This window comes from Thermobia domestica, chromosome 4 (genome assembly GCF_964235325.1).
Source record: "Thermobia domestica chromosome 4, izTheDome1.hap1.1, whole genome shotgun sequence".
NCBI classification, from domain to species: domain Eukaryota; kingdom Metazoa; phylum Arthropoda; class Insecta; order Zygentoma; family Lepismatidae; genus Thermobia; species Thermobia domestica.
This window is the reverse complement of record NC_137457.1, coordinates 9,165,542-9,180,513: the sequence shown is the minus strand read 5'-3', so window position 1 is coordinate 9,180,513 and position 14,972 is coordinate 9,165,542. Positions and strand designations below refer to the sequence as shown.

At 33.7% G+C, this 14,972-nt stretch overlaps 1 protein-coding gene across 9 annotated transcripts in view; it reads right to left on the bottom strand.

The window, feature by feature from the left end:
- Positions 1 to 8,449, bottom strand: part of LOC145683704 (uncharacterized) — a 109,124-nt gene extending 100,675 nt beyond the window's left edge. For 7 of the 9 annotated variants that reach the window (XM_081755133.1, XM_081755135.1, XM_081755141.1 and 4 more), the window contains exons 1-2: positions 8,281 to 8,448; positions 3,615 to 3,654 (exon numbers count right to left, since the gene is read on the bottom strand). In XM_081755133.1, coding sequence (XP_081611259.1) covers positions 3,615 to 3,654; positions 8,281 to 8,319 — 79 coding nt within the window. In that variant the 5' untranslated portion in view covers positions 8,320 to 8,448. Of the gene's footprint in view, positions 1 to 3,614; positions 3,655 to 8,280 lie in introns of all 9 variants that reach the window. The other 2 variants (XM_081755134.1, XM_081755138.1) reach the window with 2 other exon arrangements.
- Positions 8,450 to 14,972: the final 6,523 nt, after the last annotated feature.

The following is a 14,972-nucleotide window of genomic DNA, read 5'->3' as shown; positions in this document are numbered from 1 at the left end:
AGACATATGAATTAAATGTATGTCTATTCTTTCAGATATAGACACAATAACTTGTAGATCTATGTCTGAAGTAGCTTCAATCTTTTGTGGCAATGTCGCTGAACTAACACATCTAAATGTATGTCTAGTTTTATTGTTTTCATTACATGCTACTCTACTTAGGAATAAAGATGAAGTATTCGTACACGTATGGAGCGATTTGTTTTTCAACTTATTTTTATCCTCTGGGGTATGTGTGGTTTCTCTTGCAACAATATGGTGAAGTACCACACTAACCTTGGTATGTAAGAGTCTCCCCAGACAAGTCATAGAAGAAATAGTTGTGGCAGTCTAACTGCCATTTCTTCTCACACAACACGCTGAAGATTATAATAATGAGATATGTAGTAAAACGCGATGGAACTAAACGTATTTTCTTATCGGACTCTCTGTGGGGTTAAAGATTCTCATTTCTCTTCTCTGTCAACTAAATAGATACCTAGAGGAGCAGGTGAAAGAGCTGTAAGAGGTAGCTGTAATAAGCTCTCCTAAAGATAGCAAAGATAGCCTCTTTATAGTTACTTAATGAAAAATGGGATATTCTGGTTGATGCAAAAATGTGTCATAATATTTTGGGAACAAATTTCTCACATCGAGAAGAAGAATAAAAGTTTATATGGACCTGTGTTCAAAAGTAGATAGTTTCGGTACTATAGGGTACCAGAAAGGTGAAATGAACTTTAAAAGTTAATAGCTCCATTACTGTGGGACAACATATCGTTGTCCCGTCATTATGTAACTGGTATGCAAAATATCCAAATATCCACGTATAAGAATACTCTAGTATTTTACACCAACTTTTTGAGACGTAGATTAAGAGTGCTAAAGTAGTCGAGAACACACCAACCTTTCTGTTGTAATCGTTTTTTTTAAACGTACATTACTTATTAATCCACTCCTAGTAAACTCCCAACAGTTGTTATTTCATTCAAGTACTTCGTGGCACTTCCGTTTGTTTTACTCTGCTATTTATCGCTGCAATTTCTCCAATTTGAAATGGTACGGGTATTATACACCCTGGCCAGTTACAAAACTTGTCCTGATTTAAAGCGCTTTGAAAGAAATTGACATTTTAATCCAATATACATCGTTTCCAAAAACTAGTTTACAGTAGTCGTGAAAGTCTGGATATCGTTATGAGCACTAGTTGTAATCATAAAATTCAAAGAGGGATTAATCATTCTTAACTACTCTCATTTTACAATTTTACATTGTTCTTATTTATTTTGTGTACCATCAGTTGAAGATTCCTTCTCTTAATGTCACAATAGCATGGAGACAATTTTATTTAATGAAGACAGGGGCTTCAAACATAATTATTCGATTTGCCGTGAATATATATTCATACACATTCACATAAAGCATTGGGGTAAATTTTAACATATGATTAGGAAACACCAAGTTTTTATCTATCTTTCAAAAATATTAAACAAATGTGTAGAAGCAGTTTTCCCAACGTCTTAATTTTTCAGCTTCGAATTGAGCTATGAAGATGCTCGTAACTCGACCAGATTCTTTTGCAATTGTCATGGGTGAAGAACAAATCGTGATTCAATATGTCTCGACTTCCAACAGTTAATTTCAGCGGTAATTAATTTATATACGAGTCTTTTAATAGCGTGCACTTATCTTATAACTACTTTGATAACGCCTCATAGACCCCTGCTATAGTGGTTTCTTTAAATGTAAAGATGCTCATTATATGATGCTTGTTTCGTGTCTACTCTTATAGTTTAGCGCGAACTATCATTGTATAAACAGGAACAATTGTTACATTTCTTTGTATTTAAAGTGGTGAATCATATATGTAGGTTTAATGTCATGTGGTGTATGTCATGTGGTTTAATTAATTTTTGTGATTTACACACACAACTCTCAAGAAAGACAACAGATTCCATTGGCATCAGAAAAGCCATTAGTTTCTGCTTCTAGCTCATTTTCAAACATAAATAAAATTTCAGCTTTTTTAAATATAAAATTCTGTACGAATATCTGTTAGGGTGTGTACGCGATGTGACAATTTATTTTGAAACGCCGGGACAGAAACTAAATATTGGTACTACCTTTTGTGGCTATCTCAGTTTCAAATGGGAAAAACATTGCTTATTGTTGTTATATAAAATACATAACACTGTACAAATATACGCTATAGTATGTATGAGAGGTAACAATTTATTTGAAAACACCAAGGCAAAAATTAAACGATTCTTCCACTTCCTAAACGGTTCTTGTCCATTTACAGGAAATCCCAGAAAACTTAGAAAAATGTAGGTTCTGTATGTTTTGTAGAACTGGGAATGCTACAATGTGTTCATGTAAAAAGTTTGAACATCCTCAAATATTTCGAGTTCTAAAAAACGCATCGTTCCTACACTTCCTCTTGGTTTTCTGGAATTTCGTATAAATGGACAAGAGCCGTTTTGGAACTGGACGACTCAAATATCAAAGAGAATGCTCAGTTGGAACAGAAAACAAAGGAAGAAATTGAAAGTGACTAATTGAAAATCAACTGGAAGAGATTGGTTACTCAATCACTAGTGACAAATCTTGTCTTGATAAAATACATGGCAGTGATGATTTGGAAGAAGAGGTGACAGCTATTTTCAGTGTGCGTTTACGCCATTTATCCGAAGATGCAAATACCAAAAGCAGAAGAAGAAAATACATTTATTGTCTTCGTGTTAAACTTTATCTAGCCTCTTAACATATTCTACTAATATATTCACTTTAGATTTGCGTTTAATCGTTCAATGAGTTCATATATATTAGTAGCTTTGTCATAAACAAAGAAGCGTAAGAATATTAATTTAGCTTCTTAATTAGAAGAACAACAAAATCAACATTCACGAAAGGAACAATTGGAGTTATTTAGTAAGTGTGACGTTTTCATCGGAGTAGTTAAGGGTTTATGTTGTGCTAGGGCAACAGTAACACGATATATAGCTAACATTAGCGTTAGGAACAAAGACGATAACTCAAGGAATGTCTATGATCCTAGTTAAATAAGTCAAGCAAAGGAAACTGTAAAACTTTAAGAGTGAAAATGTTGGATTGGAGGATGCCAGGAAATATAGGTCAGCATGTGTTTAATGGAAATAGTAAAATTAAGAAATGTGCATCTTGTTTAATTTTAAATGTTATGTTAGCTATAAATTTAGCTAGAACCTTAAGAAACGTAGCAATTTTAGCTACATTATCTGCCCGAATACACTTTCTGAGGTGAATTGTTGATAACACCCTTTGTGTTATCAACAGATAACACGTGTGAAACTAACACATATGAAGCTTAAGTAATCATATGTTATCATATGGACAAAACTCTGTTGCAGTTTTCATGTTTCATTAGTTTGCATCACATGCCTGCCATAACCTTTAGTTGACAACATACTAATGACATGCAAAAAAGTAGTTATGCAATGTTTCAATATAATTTTCTCATAACATTTTTACACAAATTATTCTGAAAGTTACGCAACTTAATATTTTATGCTAAGAAGATACTACACAATATACCCAATATTAATATATTATTTTTAATATTTTCTACGGAAATATATTTTTAACAGTTATCCTACCTGTATCAGATGAGATTCGTCCGGTTACTTTAGAAAATAGCTAGAAAAAAAATAGAAAGAAGTTTAAATTCTCTAAACATTTGAAATTAATAATTACTAAGATTGTTCTCCACAGTCTGAGAGTTTCAGCCATGCCAATCTATGATTTAAACCTGTGGTTATTAACCTTTCCTGACTTACAACACACTGTAGTGAACACCTGCATCATCGTGACACATTTTGTAATTTTATTAATTATTAATAATATAAATTATAATAGTGGAAGTCTGGAGTTTCTATAAAGTACTGATTCTATGTTCAAAAAGAAAGAGGCCGACGAACAGAAACTCTTACCTGTATGTTAGAAATGTTGGACCTGCGATACGTTGCAAACCAGTTCCAAACGTACGGCTGGACATCGTCGTCCGAGGTGAATCATTTGCCCCTTAGCTTTTGTAATGGGACCAAAAATGGCATACTCGAAGGTAGAGAGGTCTAGGCTGTATGTAGGGTGATTGAGAATCTCCCACTTGAATTTCTGCATGGCTGCCCTGATTGTGTTGGCCATATGAGGTCGGACATTGTCATGGAGCAAACTGAACCTGCGGGTGAGCTTGCCTGGTCGTTTCGTTTTGATCGCTTGGCAAAGGTGGATCAATGAATGCACGTAACGCTGGGCATTCACTGTTCTCCTGTGCTTCAGGAAGTCTATTAGAAAGGATCCGTCTTGGTCAAAGAAGTACGTCAGCCTAACCTTTCCTGCACTTGTATGGATGGCCTTTTATTTTTTTCTTTCCGTCGTTTTCCTGTGGTGGTGACCCTGGATACTTCCACTGCAGACTTTGACGTTTCGATTCCGGTTCGAGGTGATATCACCAAGACTCATCTCCAGCCACTACTCGTGCCAGGGACTCATTCTCTTCCCTGGCACAGTGCTGCAAATGAGGTAGACGGTGGGCCATTTGACATTCTTCCTGCTATGGTTGAAGACTGTGGGCCAACCATTGGGCGAACACTTTGCGGCAGTTCATTCTTTCCATCATGATATTGAACACCTTTCCGACGCTCAAGTTGGCCTCGGCGGCTATGTCTTTCACTGTAACTCTGCAGTTGTGAGTAGCGAGCAAATCAACCAGCTGGACAACGTCATCGGTAATGTGCGTGGTGTTCAGACCGTGCATCATCGGCTATCTACAGCCGTCCTTCCCTGAAGCGTTTGTGCCATTTCTTGACCCTTCCAAGGGGCATGCAGTGTTCACTGTACACTTGTGGCATCCTTCGATGAATGTATGTTTCTCCTACTCCTTTCGCCAAACGGAAACGAACAACACCTCTTTGCTCTTTCTTTGACGGCTCCATTTCAGTGTTACATTGCCCACAACATGACTGACAGCGCTGGACGATTGGCGTATGCTTCTGCTGGCATTATAAGCCACGTGGCTTACACACGTGTCTCTCTAGAAGCGGGTTGTGAAATTCGGCGCTCTTATAGGAACGCCTATTTGTTACACACGCAACAATATTACCATTCTATCACCTTTTGCACATTACAGCCTTCGGTTTGTTTGTTTTTGAATGCTCTATAAAGCTGAGATGAATGCGTTAACTGATTTTCTCTAACTCAAAGTAGATTTTAACTAATTATTAATTTCTTCGTGACTTTGAAATTTATATCTTATTCATTATTGCACTGGGAGTAATATTTATTTGGTAGTTTGGTAAGGTTTGTTCAATTTTTAAATTCTAAAATTTCTTAAAACCACAAATTTAAAGTATTAACTATCTCTATTGTGAAAGAAATTAATGTTCCAATGATATTTTAGTACACATTGGTTGTAAGCAGTCATTGAATTTAGAAAAGAGTTCGTTAACCATCTTAATTTTTTTTCCTTCAGAATCGTATTAATGTCTAATATGAGTATCAGGATTTTTCCATACATACTTACATTCATTTTAAACGACAATGTGACTAAGTTAGGCCGCCAAATTTGGTAGTACTGACCCCTGGAATCAAAAGCTTGAGCACCATAATATTCCTATTGAATTCTACGGGAAATTCTAGATTAGCTCATACGAGATCAAATTAAGTTTTCTTCACATCACGCTTCTGCAATGATCTGATGAACGTGAATACTTGTGTATCTCTTTCCAGTGTCAAACCCTGAAGATGAATGTTATAACCTATCGAATTATGTCTAGAGTATTATTATAACTTTTATTAAACCACTACATATTTTAAAACATTTTATTCTATTTATCTGCATTAGTGTAAAAGTGGAGTTTTCGTTTTGTTGGTAGTCAGGTTGTACAATTATGTTGGAATTGGCAGGAATAACAGACTTGGTAATTGAATGGATGCTTACACTATTCATGCAATTACTTCATCTCAAATATAATCGAATACTGAATACCATCTGCACAGCAAAAATATCAAATCATTGACATTATAACAGCGATTCTTAAAACGACAATAAAAACAACACGGGTTTTGTTTTATAATCTTAAAAATACGTGTTCTTATATTAAACAAGTAGGTCCCACGTCACTGCGGAAGCTACGGTAGACTTCCAAACTATGTAAATTAAGTAACCAAACTTGTAGATCTATAACTACTGGCTACATTAAATTGATTAGCATCAAATATAGGACATTTCCTCTGACTCTGAACCCATATCAAAAAGTTATTACTGGCTATCGCCTACTCCTTTTCTTCTTTGTGATAAAGATTATTTCCGTAAATCGTGAATTTGAACCACTTCCGGTTTTAATAGAATAAATAGAACCTATTCTTGGGAAGACGAATAGAATGCAAACAAGTCATAATGATATCTGTTTAAAATTTTCCTTAATGCAAATCAGTATTGAAACCCAAAGTAGTAGTGCATTTTAACCACTTCCGGTTTTCGTAGTAATATGTTTAGTTGATACCCTAAATCAATTGGAGAAACAAACTGGTCGTTATATATTACCACTTTCTTTATTTTGATAAATGTTGAAAGTGCAATTGGTTAATCAGAACCACTTCTTGTTTGAATATAAGGTTAACGGAGAAGATATTACTTATTGTTGGGAAGCTGAATTAATTGCAGTCCTCATCTCTATTTCTCTTACTCTTTTGCTTTGTAAAGATCAGCATTGAAACTGGAAGGAAATTTGTCAGAGTGTTGATGAGACGCTGCAAGAAACACCGTTCGTTTCTAATGTTGAATCCCTCAAAACAAAAATGGTCATATGGCACGCCAGTAATTGACACCCTTGAAAGGCAACTATGCCTTCTTTAAACATAATTGGGCAGGCCGTCATTTTTTCTGCGCCGCTCTGACTAATCCATAAGAAATCCACAGAAGAAAGGACAGTCAGTAAAGTTCTGTGGTCATCGCGATCTGTGCTTCAGATCTACATAGTTTTGATTCTTACTTTTGCAGTAGTTTAAATGGTAGAGTGTAATCAAATACATGTAGGAGATTTGAAGGACAATATCCGTCAGGAAATTCAGAAAATTGAGGTAGTAGAGTTGTATACAGTATTCAACATACTACAGTGTGTCAGAAAGTGCATTGGTGTACAAGGAAAGCATTTGCAGCATGTTCTGTAATTTTCAGTAAATTTGATGAGTACAGATCTTTTCATAAATGACTCGTATTTATATTTTTCTACTATTAGGTAGTAATTATTTATTTTACAAAACCAGTCATTCAACTTCATAAGAAGTCGGGTTTTCGTTGTTCACCCTATATTTAATACTGAAATATGCATATTAAGCGTAAGTATACATATTATGCTTAGTTAGCAAAAAGAATAAATTTTAATAAATGTTTAATAACCTACTTAAATTCTGGATGATCAATTTAATAACTTTTCATTCTACAAAGTTATTCACATTTACTTACATTATCGTAATCTTAAACTAACATAAATCATATTTCCATTCTTCGTATATAATAGAGGTTGGTTTACAGCGTTATCACTCTTATGCATCTTATAGTTGGTACATTGAATACTCTAACTAAATTTTAAACAATAATTAACACTAGACGTCGTTTTGCTTTGGACCTTCATGAGTTGTAAAACAAAAACTCTGTTCTGGTTATTTGTGTACTGCTGCTAGTATTATTTGTACAATTTTGTTAACTGTGTAAGCCTTCTATACATTTCCAGATTTTAAGATAACTGAATTTACCCTTTATTCCGTGTTAAGTACCGTAACGTTTAAAGTATCCAAAAATCATAAACATGTGAACTTCAGTTTCATCCAGCGTATTTATTACACTGAACTGCCAACAATTCAAACTGGAAGTAGAACAGCATGGAGTCTAAACGCCCAGCTGTTGTCCATGTGCTTTTATGTATACGATTTGCAACTTTGAGCCCACCAATACACTTTTTTAATAATTTTTCCCATTCAAAGCTTGATTTTCGGTGGTAACTTCCTCTTTTTGTGTTGGTTTTGTCTTATTCTATAAGTAACAAGAAAAATCGAAATTAGGAAAGATATAATCATATTCTTAAAATTTTTCAAATTGCTGTTAGATGAACTCGAAAACAAATTAATACAGATTCTATTATTTTGAAAAGGAAAATATCTTGGATGTCGAGTGGGTACAGAAAAGGACAAGGTTTGGACTCCAAGGTATCATTACATACGAAATCAACTAAACATAAGAATACTTTTTTACATTAAACATACCTGTAGTAATGAAATGATAACAACATATGTAAACACCATCTTGAAAAAATAACCTTACGAAAATAAAGTAAAATAAGTTCCTTTATAACGCGTTCAGGATATCGTTTCACTTGTTCATGGTTAATCCCTCTTGCTGACGTTACCAGTTAATGTTAAACGACAATAGAAAATTGAATTGTTGTGACAAAACATTTCAAATATTATTCTTTATAAAGATAAATGAACAGTTGTTATGAGTTAAGTATATTCAAACGTACAAACTATAATTCTTAATCTAAACATGGCATTTTTATTTCTATAGCGTTTATTTAAACATCGTTTGAGAAGTTGTCAAACATATCGTCCAAACAATACCGCAGATCATTTTAAAAATAATATCTTTGAAACATTGTGAGCTTAATAAATGTGAAACATACTAAATGCTTATTCTTTTCTCTACAAAAGAACATATTTTAGCACATTGAACTTAATGCAATATAATATTAATAGAATTTGTACAATTTAACACAAAACGATGTCCGAAACTTCTTTTAAGGACTTCGTGTTCTGAAATACAGCCATTGTTTATTAAAGGATTTCCTCACTTTCTGCAAATAAAGTACTCATGCACTGTTTTGCCACTTAAACTCTTTCTAATGAAATATTAACTTCATTTTAGTTTATTTCAAAGTACTAAAAATAGGAAGAAATAAAACATTCCACCCTCCCGTTTTACTAGAGACACTATATGATGCATCAACATATGTATTCTGCCTTTGTTGGAGGTCACTTGCTGTAACCAAGAAGTTTCCATGCTTCACCGTCTTCTGCTAAGCTCTTCGTATTCACTTCTAACTTTTCAGTTTTTCATACTGTCAATTAATTGCAATGTTCTTCGCCCTCTCCCTCTATTTCTTACCACTATATATTCTACCACGTCCTTCATAATACAGTTCCTTCCTAGCCAATACCCCAACGGGTTTCTTTCCCTCTTTTTAACAATACCTAAATATAAATCTTTATAGTTACCTAATTCTTTATTTTCTCCCCTACCATTTCTAACACCCTCTAATTTGTTTTCTGCTCGACCCAGCTAATTTTCTCGATTCTTCATCACACCCACATTACGAAAGTTTCCAGTCGTTTTTCATCATTTTTGCGTAATGTCTATGTCTCTGATCCATACAGTACAATACTCTGCACGAATTATTTTATAATTATTTTTCTGAAGTCTTTATTTAATGTCCCACACAATAGTATTTCCTTAACCCGAGGGCTTCTTTCACCATTCCTATGCTTGCTTTCATTTCACGTTTACATTTCACATAATTACTAATAATATTACCCAGGTTTCGCAAACTATTCATCTGTTCATTTTTCTCCCTTCCTACTTCTGTATTTAACCCCGACACTTTCATTCCAATCTCCATGGCTTTTGTCTTTCTAACATTTATTTTCAGCCCACTTTCTCGACAGCCTTCCTCAACTTTTCTACCACACTGAGAAAAATAAGTGGTAACCTAGTGGGGGTTAATGGACAATTTAGCTGCTAGAACCAGTTAATAATTTGTAACAATCCTTCTGAGACAAAAAAGGTTAATTTTACGAGGTCGCCGGTAATCAATCAAGAAAGGTTACTAGAAAATGTGTAGAAACAATTTAGTGTTTGGTTGCTATTAACCTATAAAATAGGTTAGAAGAAGGTAACCAATTCAAGAAGGTTAATTTAATTTAAAACACTGTGTTGTTATCAACCGATTTTCACACAAGGCAAATTTAACCCTCTGAAACTTGTTTACTGGTAACACTGCATTACTAGAAGTACAAACAGCAAGGTCGCCATTTGTAATTTTAAGAACGAGAAGTTTTAAGAATAATGAGTACATCCAAAGGAATAGGAAAACAGTTATTAAAATATGGATTCTACATAAATTAATAGAGAAATGTGAAGGAAAGTTTATTTACGGAGGTTTATGCATATTCTGAGATTTAAATGAATAAAATGTTATGCGACATGTTTCTAGTACAAATATCCACACTAGATGGTAGCACTACTAGTTGTGTAATTGTCGTCAAATAATTCACACACTCGTAACAATAATTTTGTAATGTGTTCAGGAAACATAATGCGTTTTACGTTGCTTTACGGTACAAATATCAAAATCCTTTTACGTCTTTGCTTATAGGGAAGAGTATCACCCAAACAAATTCTCACTGTTAGTTGTTAAATACTTGTGATATTGGTGGCTTATAAGGGTAGGGCGTTACCTTTTAAACGGGATGACGACAAAAAAAAAGTACATACTAGAAATGAAAATAAATTTAGGCAGTTATTATCTATTTTAGTATTGTATTTTTTGATGTGCTCGTGGCTGAATGAATATCTGTTACTGTTATTTATTAAATAAGTTATACTAATCAAAATACACGGTTAGAAAGTTGTCGCACCCTGTTTCGTTAACCGAGCAGTCGGTTATTCCAACATACTAACAAGGTTACCGGTTACAGGCTATGATTGATAGTGGTAACTACGTGATCGGTTAGCGTACCCCTGTGAGTTATTACACTGTAACCTAGCAATGTTAACCTGTAACGCAAGGTTACGATCACCTTCTCTCGTTAACCTTTTTGGCTTGGCTGCTGGGACACACGACTCTGTTGTCTATATATTGACAAACTAACTTGGTTACTGTCCACCTTTTTCTTGTTTACTAGTAACCTTTCTTTTTTTTGCGTGCATCTTATTGATTTTCTCTTCAGATTCCGCAAGACGCGCCATACACGTAATCATTCTACCTCCTACTGAAATATCGTTTTCATTTTGTACGCTCTTTTTCACTATCTCTTCTAGATATATATTAAATAATGTTGACGCGTTGCAGCATCCTTTGTCGAACTCCTCTTTATAGTTGCACTCCCCTCTGTCATTTCTTCCCATATTCTAACACTTATTTGTTGTTTCATATCTAAGTTTTATTTTTCATTATTTGATAAGTAAGATGCAATATTTGTTTTATATTCTAGTATTAGAAACACTAAAATAATTATAGTTGGATCAAATAACATTTGATAATGTTAATAGTATATGACCACTTAACAGGGTATTCATTGATAGTAAATATTGACACAGGAATATGAACTCAGACTTGTAATACAATTGTTAAGATAATGGTATGAAGCGTGACGCATTACGGATCAGAGATGCGGACATTGAAAGCTAAAATATCCAGGTTGAAAGTCATTTGAAATGTGGTGTTGGATCACTGTACTGATAGAGAAAGGCAGAAGAAAATCCAGAAAGAGAACGACGAAGGGTAGAATATTTAGATGCAGTTACGGAGAAAAGGCCTTATCAAAGTATAAAACAGCTCTCCTAAGCGACAGAGAGCTCTCCATGTTGTCCACCAACCTATGGTTGAGGTGAACAAGAAGAAGAAGACAGAAATAGAGGAAGAAATTAAGTAAAGGAAGATCTTGAGTTATTAGTGTTTCCTTTTTAAAGAAAATAACATATACCAGATAACGCGCCGTGTTTCGATGCAGTGGTCTCAAATAGAAGGTACCAATATACTGCAAAGAGTACATATTAAAACGAAAACAATTGCTAATGTTCGTTTTATTTACCTGGTTCTTATTATCTAAATAAATCAAACCTCATTTTTTGAAACAGGAAACGTTTATTTTCCATCTCCATTTCAGCTTTCCTTCTTAAGTATCTGTATAAACAAGTAAGTCATACATTATTAACGATTTCTTTTCTTTTTCTTCTTTTCTTGGGAAAGTGCATACATTAAAGCACTTTCTGCCCAAGTATATATAATGTTATCGTTGTATATGGTTCCCGAACAATGGGAATTACAGAAGTTGTATTGCAGTTGCAACTTGTGTAAGAATCCTGGACCGATAAATTGAAACATACTATATAAAAGTACAGGACTTAGCTTATTGCAACAAAGAGATAGCACCTCGTATAATTATTAAATTTGATATTACATCTTTTAAATGTATTTATAAACAATATAATTGCCTTTGCTATACGTTTTAGAGTCTTTTGTAATAAATATTTGACCTTACATATAAATGTAATTCATTTTATATCCAATTACTTTTATTTCACATTAAACATTATTAAGAAGGTCACACAACACATTCTTCTTAAAATAATAGTGCAAGGCAATATATATGTAAATTTAAGATTTTTCATATATTATTAGCAAATTAGTTGTTCCTTATATGTTGTATTAGACGTAAGTGCAAGTCATTACAAAAGCAAATATAGCGATTGGTTATAAGTTAATAGCTTATATGGACACAGGCACTAAACTTACATATAATGTTCGGAACCTAATCTATGATATACATATTTCTAAACCAAAGGAAGCTTAAGAGATTGGTTGAAACTATTAACAGGAGATGATTACGAATTATCAAAAACTCAAACAAAGCTAATAGGAAATGTACTAAAAATGACATTGAACAAGATATTCACTGAATATTTCACAGTCTTTTCTCATATGCTTCACCCTGAACGTCAGTAGGAATTAACAAAATTTTCATAAAAGCTGTAGAACGAAAACATTATATAAAGGATAATACACTAATCATGAACCTAACCGATACTTAAACTCACTTTAAATCCATTAGATTAAGTGCATTCAAATAACTATAATGAATCTACTTTTCACAAAATAAATATCGCAACGTCGTATTAGCCGAAGCTACTTCGAATAGCAATGTCAAGTAGGTAACTTATCTAAATTATCAAGAATTACACGAAATAATATGTACATCCTAAAGATATTACGACTACAGCACATCAATGTGATTGGTAACTGTAGAGCATTTGTTAACTTTTTCTGGTTATGTGTTATGGCAAAGCCGTTTTCATGGTTTGTAGATTCCTCTTCTCATCAATCACACTCTTAAAGTTATGTGTATATTGACTTCGATTATTTGTTACATCATTTATGCAGGCAAATGTAGCTTCTCTCTCTAGCCAATGCTGTATTGAAGGAATAATCCTATATTTTTCGTTCTTTGGCTGCTAAGCTCTAGTTTGGCTTTTTCACTACCGATCACTGAATGAGATTAAGTAAAAGCAATTAAGAAATTTCGTAATACTGGTAGCAGTTTCTTTTACTCGTGTAGACATCACAAAAATACCTTGGATCTTAGTTTGACAAAATAATTAAGGGTTAGCTTGAAAAATAATCAATATTCGATAATAACGTATAAATATCCTTTTAATATATACATATATACAGAGTGTTCCAAATGTTTTAGCGGAAAATGAAACCATGCATTCCTGACACCAAAACAAAGAAGTTCATATGACATATAGTCCGGAAATGAACCGCGGCGAAGCTAGGCAGCTTTGAATGTGGTAGGAAATGAACTTCACACTTCGGGAAAGGAACTTGCAGATTTACAAAACCGCATTGAATATACGTGTGAACAGTTACGTAACACATCGGGGGTGAGGAAATAAACTTGAAACTAACCATTAGTGCGTTTCATAGATGTAGAAGGACAGCAATTTCAACATCTGCTGAAGGTACTTTTAATGTTAGCAAGTATGACCCAGTAGTTTGTAGTGCTACTCTGTGTAAGATACTAAGTTACAAATGCTATACGTCGTTGAGGATTCTGCCTATTCTTTCATTACATGACACTACTAGTTACACTTGATCTTCTTTAAGTTTGTGTCTTGTATACCACTTTACATTACTCACTGTTATTATACAATCATGCTAACTGATCTTTCTTTGACTCTAATTGTACATTTGCGTGACATGGATAAGAACATTTTTCTGTATGGTTTCAATCTTTAATGCACCGTTTCATTACCCTTGTCGTACAGACATTTGGTCAATAATCCTCTAATGACATATGAATATTCTGTCCCAGTTATGTAACATGCGTGTAACATGTCAAGTCGATATAATTTTTGTCTTTTTGAACCTCCTTTGCAGCTCCTATCATTATTCCGCTGCCAGGTCTGAAGTTTGTTTTCCCCAACATTCGAAGTTTTCTAGCTCCGTTCCTGTCCATTGCAGACTATATGTCACGGATTTCCTTTTGTTTGTTTTGGTGCCAGGAAAATTTCATTTTTCGCCATTACTTTTGGGACACCCGATATTCATACACACACACACACCCATCTATCTATCTATCTATATATATATATATATATCTATATCTATATCTATATATATATATATCTATATATCTATATATATATATATATATATATATATATATGAAATTAGCTAGGAAGGGGCTTCTCATTCCGGGGATTTCAACTCACAGGAGAACCCCGAGATGATTTTGATATTTATATTTGTATTCCCACACGTATTGTCTAACTCTAGTTGAAAACAAGGATGTAATAAAAGAGGATTGTGATACCAAATAAGTAAGGCTTACACAAGGGTAACGAAACTAAAATTATTACTAAATTACTTTTATTCCGCCATTGGACGGACATAGAAACATTTGACTTTATCTAAATTACGCAATTCCGCATTAGTATAATAATTGCTAAACATATCTGGAAATACCTTATATATCTTTCGATACTAGTAAACTGAACTAGTAACTTTTTTTGGAAGGGAAAACAAATATTTTGAATTTCAAATTTAGTGATCCGACCAATCATTCACATTTACATGTAGGGGAGAGCGGGGCAAGTTGTGACAATTTTCACTTACAAC